We start from the raw sequence: 10,684 nt of genomic DNA, 5'->3' as shown, positions 1-10,684 counted from the left end.
TCCCTCTCCCTCTCCCTCTCCCTCTCCCTCTCCCTCTTTCTCTCCCTTCTCCCTCTTTCTCTCCCTTCTCCCTTCCTCTCCCTCCCTCCTCCCCCTCCCCTCTCCTCCCCCTTCTCTGGCTGGGAAATCCAGCCCTCTTCTCTCCTCTGCTCAGCCATTGGCTGATCAGCTTTTATTGACAAATCAGATAGTAAATTGGGAGCAATGTTGACATAACATTGAGACTGGAAATTCTTAGAAGAAGCATTACAATGGCATGTCCAGATTGTAACCAGATATGGGGGCAGAGAAATCAGCATTTGAATAATACATGGGCCATCTTTACATAGGACACAGTAACATTATGCTACAAACTAGTAATTCTGACTTGGTGTTACAGAATGCAGACATTGCTCCTAATGGGTCAGGTAGTCATTTACACTCAGCCTTCAGTTTAAAGGAGGCTGTGGTCGGTGCTCCAGAAAGGCAAGGAATGGGCGGGGGAGCGAGCGGGTCTTAGGGAGCACCTGGAGCACGTGTGCAGTTTGTAAAGTGCTTCCAGATTGCCCAAGGCACTGGCCCCAGGTCCGTTTTTCAGGATTGACCGCATTAGTCCTCTGTGTTTACTGTTTCCTGTGTGTTCATACTTTAGTGTTTCTCAGAACTCTGCTTGCATACACATACTACTACTTTCCTCTCAACATTGATATTGCAATGATAGCTGCTATCTGCTGCCCTCTTGTGGTCACTGAGTGTCACTACTCTATTGTCTTTTGATGATATATTTTTTTTAGAGGCTCAAGAGGCCAGAGATTGGATAGCTCCTGCCAGGGGCCACCTTTTTGTTTCTCTTGTAGGAAGCTTGTGACATTTTGACACTAACCACAATTTATACTGCCTTTCTTTGGCAGCTGAAGGCTACGCTGCCTTCCAAGAAGACAGCTCTGGAGATGAAGCTGAAAGTCCTTCCAAGGTGAAGAGGCCCAAGGGAATCCATGTGTTCAAAAAGCCCAGTTTCTCTAAAAAGAAGGAAAAAGATTTTAAAATCAAAGAAAAACCCAAAGAAGAAAAGCATAAAGAGGAAAAGCACAAAGAGGAAAAGCATAAAGAAAAGAAATCGAAAGACTTGACAGCAGCCGATGTTGTTAAACAGTGGAAGGAGAAGAAGAAAAAGAAAAAGCCAATTCAGGAGCCAGAGGTGCCTCAGATGGACGCGCCGAGTCTCAAGCCCATTTTTGGGGTTCCCTTGGCTGACGCAGTAGAGAGGACCATGATGTATGACGGCGTCCGGCTGCCAGCTGTCTTCCGGGAGTGTGTGGACTACATGGAGAGGCACGGCATGAAGTGTGAAGGCGTCTACCGGGTGTCAGGTATGGGGACGTGCAGGCCACTCGGCGATGGCTTTAGCAGATTAGCTGCACTTAGCTTCCTAAAGTGTGCTATCTTGTGAGGAGCCTAAACCGTAGTCGCTTGCGTGGTCCCTACATGACCTCCGCCATCGTGGCTGGTTCTCGTGCAGTTTCCTTCCGCAAGGTTTTACTCCCAAGCCAGTCGCAGCTTGCAGCAGCTGGGCAGATGAAGCATGTGGGCAGAATAAGCATGTGGGTTGTAGCGATAACAGGCTGAGGTGCCGAGTCTTGTCGCAGCGTCTTTCTAAACCTAGGTGTTGGGAAGGCTGAGAGCTCTGTGAAGGAAGTTTTCCGCCAAGAGATGGCTAATGACACAGCCTTGTTGTCTGTTTCCTCAGTGTGACTGAACACAGAGAGTTGTTTTCTAGATGGTTGGGCCAAACGTGATTGTTCCTCTCGGCCTCATACAGTTATTGCAAATGTCAGCTTCATCTACACACATCTACTACAGTTTCTACAGGAAATTGTAGTTTATGCTTGGCCGTTATGTATTATATATTGGGGATCTAAAACCAAGCAATATATAAGTTATTTAGAAGTACAAAGATTTCTTCAAAAGCAGCATGAGTTCTGTGATAACTTGGGATTCAGGCTCCAAGGTGGGGAGTATCTGCACCTGTTGTTACACTCCCACGGAGAGTGATTTTGTTACACTCCATGGAGAGTGGTTTTCATGGAGCGCTTTGATCGCTTAACTCTTTATGGCAACAGGTGTGTCCTGTATGTTTAGACCAAAGAGAAAGATTAAGCAAGTTCTCCATTTAATTGGCTAGTATCCTTTCTAGCACATAGATTTGATACTTGGGGTAACATTTATATGGCCCAGTAGATAAAATGCTTCATTGTTTCTATTTCATAGGGATTATACACAAGCATGCAAGGTTGATTTTTACGATTATTTTTATTGATTGATTTTTGAAGATTTAAACAGTGATAGAAGCTATTTTCCCACACAATCTTGATAAGCATGAAGACTGGGGGGAATGAATGTTTCTTTGAAAATTTTCTGTAGCTTTGTTCAAAAATTCTTTTGTTTCTGACCTATTTTTGACATTTGTATCTTTTGGAAAACCTCACCATTCCTAATAGAATGCCTCTTTTTTTGTGAGAGCATTCAGTAGTTGTTTCCACACTGACAGCTGCACACCATGGCACACTATCTGTGTAGCTGTGTCTCTCCTCTACCCCCCTTGTCTGATTGAGATTGGACCCAGGGCCCATGTTCTTGGGAAGCAAGGGCCCTGTCACTCACATACATCCTTGGCCCCCAACCCTGGCTTTGCTATTTGTTAATATGATAATGCCTTTTTTTTTTTCTGGAGGTGTTTGGTTCTCGTTTATATCAGTTCTAATTAAAAAACAAATATGAAAGGGGCTGGAGAGATGTTTCAGCAGTTAAGAGACTGGCTGCTTTTCCAGAGTACCCGGCTTCAGTTTCCAGCACCTGCAAAGCAGCTCACAACTGCCTGTAATCCAGGGGCTCTGACGCCCTCTTGTGGCCGCTGGGCACCAGGCATGCACTTGGTGCACAGATGTCTGAGGCTAAACACCTATACACCTGTAGATAAATGAAAAAGCAAACACTAGTTAAAAGTCAATTTAAATAATGTTCTGTATTTGTGTCATAATACTTTCAACATTAAATGTACTTTTAGACTACTCTATTTCTCACTGGAATTCCTTATGAAGTTTCCAGTTTTATTTTCAAAGATTTATTTATTATTATACATAAGTACACTGTAGCTGACCAAAGACACACCAGAAGAGGGCGTCAGATCTCATTATGGGTGGTTGTGAGCCACCATGTGGTTGCTGGGATTTGAACTTGGGACCTTCTAAAGAGCAGTCAGTGCTCTTACCCCCTGAGCCATCTCGACAGCCCCTTTTTTTTTTTTTTGGTTTTTCGAGACAGGTAGCCCTGGCTGTCCTGGAACTCACTTTGTAGACCAGGCTGGCCTCAAACTCAGGAATTCGCCTGCCTCTGCCTCCTGAGTGCTGGGATTAAAAGCATGCGCCACCGTACCTGGCTTTCCAGGTTTTTGTTTTGTTTTGTTTTTTGGGTTTTTTGAGACAGGGTTTCTCTGTGTAGCTCTGGCTGTCCTGGAACTCACTCTGTAGACCAGGCTGGCCTCGAACTCAGAAATCCGCCTGCCTCTGCCTCCCAAGTGCTGGGATTAAAGGCGTGCGCCACCATTGCCTGGCCAAAAAAAAAAGAACTCAAACTTTCAAATAGAAATTAGGTGGGTGTTGTACAATAGAGAACAATTTTCCAGGAGCGTTGTTCTGCATCACGGACTAACTTAGTTACAAAGAAACAGCTGGGAAAGGCTAAGTGTGACGGAGTGACCGAGTTTCATTTTATGCTGTCTGTTTTGTGAGGACTCAGGAACCTGGCTTTCTGTGCACAGTGCATATGCTCAGACTATAGCTTCATTTGCTCCTGAGTTATTATCTAACTGCCATTATATTTAAATTTTTTCCTGGATTAAACATTTTCATAATATCTCGTGGTTTCTGGGAATGTTCCATTTCAAGCTGTGGTTTTATGTGTTGTGTTCGTTCATACAGAGTTCTGTGACACGGATTCTACCAGGAGGGTCTGTGCTTAGTTTTGAGAAGGGTCTCACTGTGTACCCAGATTGTCAGACTTGAACTGGCAGCTGTCCTCCTGCTTCCGCCTCTAGTGCTGAGATCACAGGCATGTGCCCCCAGCCTGGCTCCCAGGGCTTCTTCCTGGCTGTTCCTGTGTCTGTGTGGCAGGTGTGTGTGTAGTGATGGAGAAAGTGTGTCTGATTCTGGTATTCTCTCTCTCCTAAATGTAATGTTTTAAGGAATCAAATCAAAGGTAGATGAGCTAAAAGCAGCCTATGACCGAGAGGAGTCTCCAAACTTAGAAGACTATGAGCCTAACACTGTAGCCAGCTTGCTGAAGCAGTATCTGCGAGACCTTCCCGAGAATTTGCTTACCAAAGAGCTTATGCCCCGATTTGAAGAGGCCTGTGGGAAGGCCACAGAGATGGAGAAAGTGCAGGAATTCCAGCGCTTGCTCCGGGAACTGCCCGAGTGCAATCATCTTCTGCTTTCCTGGCTCATTGTGCACCTGGACCACGTCATCGCAAAGGAGCTGGAGACGAAGATGAACATCCAGAACATCTCTATAGTGCTGAGCCCCACCGTGCAGGTACGGTCCTGTCCACACACACACACTTTTGGTACTGTCACTGGGAAATTGGGGCACTCCTCTGTTGCTGAGTCTCATTTAAAACAGTGAATCTGGGGGGAATAACGGATCTGCCTGGTCACAGATCTTCTCTGTCCCGGTGCGGGCAGTGCCAGCGTGTAGGGGGGTGAGCATATTTGTTCTTTTGCTTAGTTGTGAAATGTGAATATCCTGTCCGCTTGGATCAAGCACAAAGGGCTGTAATGTTCGTATGGCAGTTCTTTCTGAGGACTTTACCTGTGAGATGGATCTAGAGAGAGAGGCTATATTGCCTCTTTTTTTGTTTGGTTGGTTTTGGTTTTTCTAGACAGGGTTTCTCTGTATAGCCCTGGCTGTCCTGGAACTCACTTTGTAGACCAGGCTAGCCTCGAACTCAGAAATCCTCCTGCCTCTGCTTCCTAAGTGCTAGGATTAAAGGCGTGCGCCACCACACCCAGCTACTAAGTTGCCTCTTAATCTGAGAAGTCATTGAGGGAATTGAGTAGTATATTGCTTGTATTGTTTTTGTTTTGTTTTAAACACTTGCATATCTGGCATCCTATCGTATATGTATGTTGAAGTTCATATGTAGGAATTTCATGTGTGCTGCCCGTACATGTAGATGTATGCATGTTTATGTGGTGGTCATAGGACAACTTTGTTATTGTTGCTTAGGCACCAACCATCCACCTTTTTTCTCTTTTATACAGGGTCCCTCACTGGCCACCAAGCTTCAGGGACCCTCCCCAGGCTGGGATTATAGGTGTGCACAGCCATGCTCAACTTTTTTTAAATTTTTTTTTTGTGTGAATTAGGAAGGAAGCTTGACCTCAGCTCTCTTGTGCTTGCGTGCTTTATTGGCTAAGCCATCTTCCTACAGAGCCGACAGAGCCTCTACCACTGCTCAGTTGATGCTGCCAAAGAAAGACTTTGCATTTAGAAGAACTGACATTTTACTGTGTCAGAAAGTGGGTGGAGGAGTGCTGGGGAGATGGCTCAGCAGTTAAGAGCACTGACTGCTCTTCCAGAGGTCCTGAGTTCAATTCCCAGCAACCACATGGTGGCTCACAACCATCTGTAATAGGATCTGACGCCCTCTTCTGGTGTGTCTGAAGACAGCTACAGTGTACTCATATAAATAAATAAATCTTTTAAAAAAAAAGAGGGAGAGAAAGAGAGAGAATAAAGAAAAAAAGAGAGGGAAATAAAGGAGACATTGGTTCTTTTTTGTTTTTTTGTTTTTTGTTTTTTTAGAGAGACAGGGTTTCTCTATAGCCCTGGCTGGAACTCACACTGTAGACCAGGCTGGTCTTGAACTCACTCAGAGATCCTCCTGCCTCTGCCTTCGGAGTGCAGGGACTGATGGTGTGCCCACTCTAATTTTTAATTGAAGCCCTCTTTTTGGTTGGCATGTGAGGTCCTGATCATATGTCATTGTAATTATTATAATTATAATTAATTACTATAAGAGGATGGTGCTTTCTTTTGCTAAAGATACTTAGTTATTGGTTATGTTTTAGAAACAAACTGTTTCTTGCATGTCTCGAATATCATGATCACCTTTGTTAGCCTGGACTTGGAATTAGTCACTGCTACATTGTTGCTCAGTATTGCCCGAACGCGGGTGCTTGCACTACAGAAGCTCCGAGAGTAAGAGAAAGTCTGAGCCAGGCAAAAGTCGTCCTGCCGTTCTGGCTTCCTAGGATGGGAACATCTGGGGACAGTGGAGCTTGTGTGCTGGAGAGCCTACCAGCTCTATACACCTGAAGGTGTGCCACCGCCCAGCTGTCTACAGGAGCATCACTCTGTGTGGACAGGTCTCAGAACACGTAGGAAATGACCGTTGACGGATGACGGGGAAGTGCACATTGATGGCGGTGTGTCTTGTGCCCTTTCTCCGCTTCCCGGCTATGCTGCCTGAGAACCTGACTCAAGCTGGGCTTTCATCTGCTCCTAAACTGATCATTAGTGAAGCCTGTTTTGTCCCCTGTGGAGACCTGCATAGTATCCAGAATTAAAGGCTGCATAGTGTGACTGGTGAAGGTAAAGATCACTTTCATGTCTTATGCAACTCTGATTCCGTTGTCTGCAGATCAGCAATCGAGTCCTGTACGTGCTTTTCACACATGTGCAAGAGCTCTTTGGCACCGTGGTCCTGAAGCAAGTAACAAGACCTCTGCGGTGGTCCAACATGGCCACAATGCCCACACTGCCAGAGACCCAAGCAGGCATCAAGGAGGAGATCCGGAGACAGGTGTGTGCTGCCCTGCCTGCCCCTGCCCCTACCCCCTCTCCTCAGCCCTCCCTGCCTGCTTCTGTGCTGCCCACAAAGGGCTGTGGAATGGAGGTGGTCAGCCCTAGCTTATGGAGTAGTGTGCAGTTCCTGTGTACAGTCCTCCACCTCTTGTGTGCTGAAGTTGTGGGACCACACCCAGTTTTGTGCAGTGCTGAGGATGGAACCCAGGGCCTTATGCAAGTGTGTACCCACTGAGCTCTGCCCTTGTCCTGGGAGCATGTTCTTCGGGGCACATTTCCAGCTGTCCTAGTTCATATTGTGTGAGTGAGCAGCCGTGGTAGAAATAGCAATAGCATAGGGTTTTTAACTGTAAGAATTAGTTTCAAATTTCCACTCTGCTCATCTTTTTTTGACATATATGAGTACACACCAGAAGAGAGCATCAGATCCCATTACAGATGGTTGTGCATCTAGTGCTCTTAACCTCTGCCATCTCTCCAGCCCCTGCTCATTCTTGACATGCTAATTTAAGGCAAATTGTTCAACGTCCTTAAGCCTTGGTATTCTCATTTTAGTATGGATCAACTCAGGGAATGAATGTGGGAAATAATGCATGGGAAGGACTCAGCCCATAGCCAGGATCTCGAACATGTTTGCTTTTCTAGACAAGGTGCAGCGCGTAACCATCCTGTTCTACAGCTAAGATACTGGGACATAATCCCTAGACTGTGTAACCAAGATTAGCTCAAGCATGGAGCTTTTCCACTGTACTACTTTGATATCTAGAAGAAACCCAGCAAATGTGGGTGTGCGCACGCACAAGTGTGTCAGGGGAGGCAGAGAGACTGAGACTGACTGGTAAGAAATTCAAGACCGAGTAGAACCTTGAGAACGCTGGTTGCGTTGCATGAATATTACCACAGGCCTGTTTTCCTTGTTGGCTGTGTTCTACTTACCAGTTGTTGTGAGGAGAGAAGGAAGAGCAAAGATACGGGCTAATTACTACTGAACCTCCAAAAATAAGGGACTGAGGGTCTAAGTCCTGGTAAAAGCAGGCGGCAGTACGTATGTAGTCGGCAGAGGAGGGAGTCTTCGCTGTTGCTGTGCAGATTGAGAGCTGGGGGCCTTCATCTGAGAAACTGCAGGTGCTGCTGTCAGATAACAAGACCAGAGGACACCATGTATCTTTTTGTTATCTAGGAGTTCCTTTTGAATTGTTTACATCGAGATCTGCAGGGCGGGATAAAGGACTTATCTAAAGAAGAAAGATTATGGGAAGTACAGAGGATTCTGACTGCCCTCAAGAGAAAGCTGAGGGAAGCTAAAAGACAAGTGAGTTATTCTCTTACATCTTGTGTCTAATAAACCTACAGGAAGTGTGGATGAGCCTTCTGTACACTGCTGTAAGTTATTCTTTTAAATGTAGAACATATCTGTCTGTTGATGCTAAATTCTCTGGTGGGAAATTTATTCACACAAATGTTTCCTGCTTTGTGTTATTCATACTTTCGTGTGGTATAAATCAAATATTTCATTAAGTTTAGAAAGACTTTTTGTTTTTTAATTACAAAGGTGATCTTGTTATTTCCTGCCTGGTTTGTGTCTGTGGACAGAGCTGTAAGAGTGAGAGAGATTGCTGAGAAGTTTGAGTTTTGAATGGAAATGCAGGGCTGGAAGGCCTGGGAAGGATTCTGCTTTGCAGTCACTGGAGGGAAGGACCGTGTGGCCCTGCTGCTTTGCTGGGAGTGCACAAGTCCCACTTGTGGTTTTATGCTACTTTAGTGTGTGAAGCTGAGTCTGGATTCAGTTTCCCAGTCACATCAAAGCTAAAATCCACACCTCTGAAAGATCGGACAAGCCACATGCAGACCCAGCAGCAGATTGAGTAGCACAGCCTGCGGACACTAGTTAACACCTCTGGGACCTGGAGAGTGGAGCTGTGGGTCATTGTGAGAAGACAACACCTCAGGCCTTTTGCTTCAAGGATATAGCACTTGTTGAGAGCACAGGCCTGAGATGCTTGTAGCTGCACACAGTTTTCAGTCTGGGAGGAAACCTTTCCTTTTGTTTTTCTCTCCAGCTCACTAAATTGTCAATCTTTTGTTTCCTCTGTCTTATGGACTCTTGTTGTTGTTGTTGTTGTTGTTTTATGGACTCTTGTTGTTGTTGTTGTTTGTTTGTTTGTTTGTTTTAATAAGATCTCATGTTGGCCAGTAGTCTCAAGTTTGTTCTATAGCCAAGGTGACCTTGAACTCTGGATCCTGCTGCCTCTGTCTCTCACGTGCTGGATTATAGGCATGGGCCACCATGCTTGGCTTTGGATGTGTGCCTAAGTTTCCCAGGGCAGATTGCAGTTGTTGATCTAATTGCATTGTCCAGCAGCCCTTATGTGAAGAGTCCGTGACATAGATGGGTGGATGTTTGGCTTTTGTGTCTCTTTGTTATGTGTGTCTGTGTTGAATAAAAGGACCATAGCTGTGGAAATGGCTTACTTGGTAAACAAAGTGCTTGCTTTTGCAAAAATAAGGACCAGAATTCAATCCATAGCACTCACATGTTATGGCTTATACCTATAATCTTGGCACTGGGAAGGCAGACAGGAGGTCCCTGAGCTTGAAGGCCAGATAGTCTAGAGGTCAAGGTTAAGTGAGAGATCTTGACTCAAAAAAAAAAAAAAGTTTGAGAATGGATTGAGGAATGATACCCAACAAATGACTTCTACACACGTGCACACAAATGTGCACACAAGTACATGACTATACTTGTTTGTGAGCACACACACACATACATCAGAGGCAGTGTGGTTATATGACAAGGGCCGGCTGTCTTCTCTTCTTCCTCTTACCAGTTGTGTTCTCTCCCCAGCCATTCCCTCTCCTTGATGACTTATTTTGTAACTACATGCTCAGGTGCCTTCATGCTGGCTTCTCTTTTGAGGGAGAAATTACTTAAAGAAGCGCCATTCAGTGGATTAGTGACTGAAAATATGACAAAATATAGCACCAGTTTAACCCTGATATCATCTTGGCACTTTCCCAAAAATTAACCATGTGATTATCGATCATATAGTGCAGAAATTTCACTCAGCCATTATTCTCTAAGAGAAGCAGCCGAAACCCATAAGCCTTCACAGAACATTTGCAGACTGTTCATAGCAGCTAAAGCAACAGCCCCAGAGCCCTGCAGCTGGTGAGAGGGTATATAAGTTAGGATGCATTCATTCCAGCCTCCCCATCTTCCCTCTGCCCTCACTACCTGTATCTCACTGGTGCGTGTTCACCCTCTGGGTGGTTCACACTCATTCACTCACACACACACACACACACACACACACACATCTCAGGAACAAACAGTTCCAGAGTTCTCCTTAACCCCTGCCCTGAGTCTCTGAGGTTTCTGCCCCACGTTGGGCACCATCTGACCAAGCCCGCTCAGTCAGTCAACAAGTTCTCCAGGGCAAGGGCGAGGACTAAAAAGAAAAAGACAATTAGACAACATTGCAGCATGACCCCAACCAGCTCTGAGACTGAGGTGGGTTTATTTTTTCCCAATCTGCTTTTATACCATTTTAATTACATGCAAGTAATTATGTCAGTTCTAGGTAAAGGAAAAAGCAAGACAATAAACACAAATAGGCAAGGAACAAGCAAGGCAATAAACAAAGCCCTGGGATCCCAGTTTCTAGGGCCTTATCAGGATGACCAAGCTATCTGAGCCTACTTCCCTGTCCTAGTCCAAAGTCACATACTTGCTTAAGCCTACTTCTTTGCTCTAGCCTAAAATCAGATTCCTGCCTGGACTTACTTTCCTGTCCTAGCTCAAAAGTAGATTCCTACCTGAGCCTCCTTCCTTGTCCTGACC

The 10,684-nt window shown here is 45.3% G+C and overlaps 1 protein-coding gene across 2 annotated transcripts in view; it reads left to right on the top strand.

Annotated features, from left to right (window-relative positions):
• The window catches only part of Ralbp1 (ralA binding protein 1), a 38,500-nt gene that overhangs the window by 21,100 nt on the left and 6,716 nt on the right, over positions 1 to 10,684 (top strand). For both annotated transcript variants that reach the window (XM_021149353.2, XM_021149352.2), the window contains exons 3-6: positions 891 to 1,349; positions 4,220 to 4,569; positions 6,680 to 6,841; positions 8,024 to 8,155. In XM_021149353.2, the coding sequence (XP_021005012.1) occupies positions 891 to 1,349; positions 4,220 to 4,569; positions 6,680 to 6,841; positions 8,024 to 8,155 (1,103 nt within the window). The remainder of the gene's footprint in view (positions 1 to 890; positions 1,350 to 4,219; positions 4,570 to 6,679; positions 6,842 to 8,023; positions 8,156 to 10,684) is intronic.

The sequence above is a fragment of the Mus caroli genome, chromosome 17 (assembly GCF_900094665.2).
Source record: "Mus caroli chromosome 17, CAROLI_EIJ_v1.1, whole genome shotgun sequence".
Classification (NCBI taxonomy): domain Eukaryota; kingdom Metazoa; phylum Chordata; class Mammalia; order Rodentia; family Muridae; genus Mus; species Mus caroli.
Note: the sequence above shows the minus strand (reverse complement) of the source record. Positions and strands in the feature narration are given on the sequence as shown.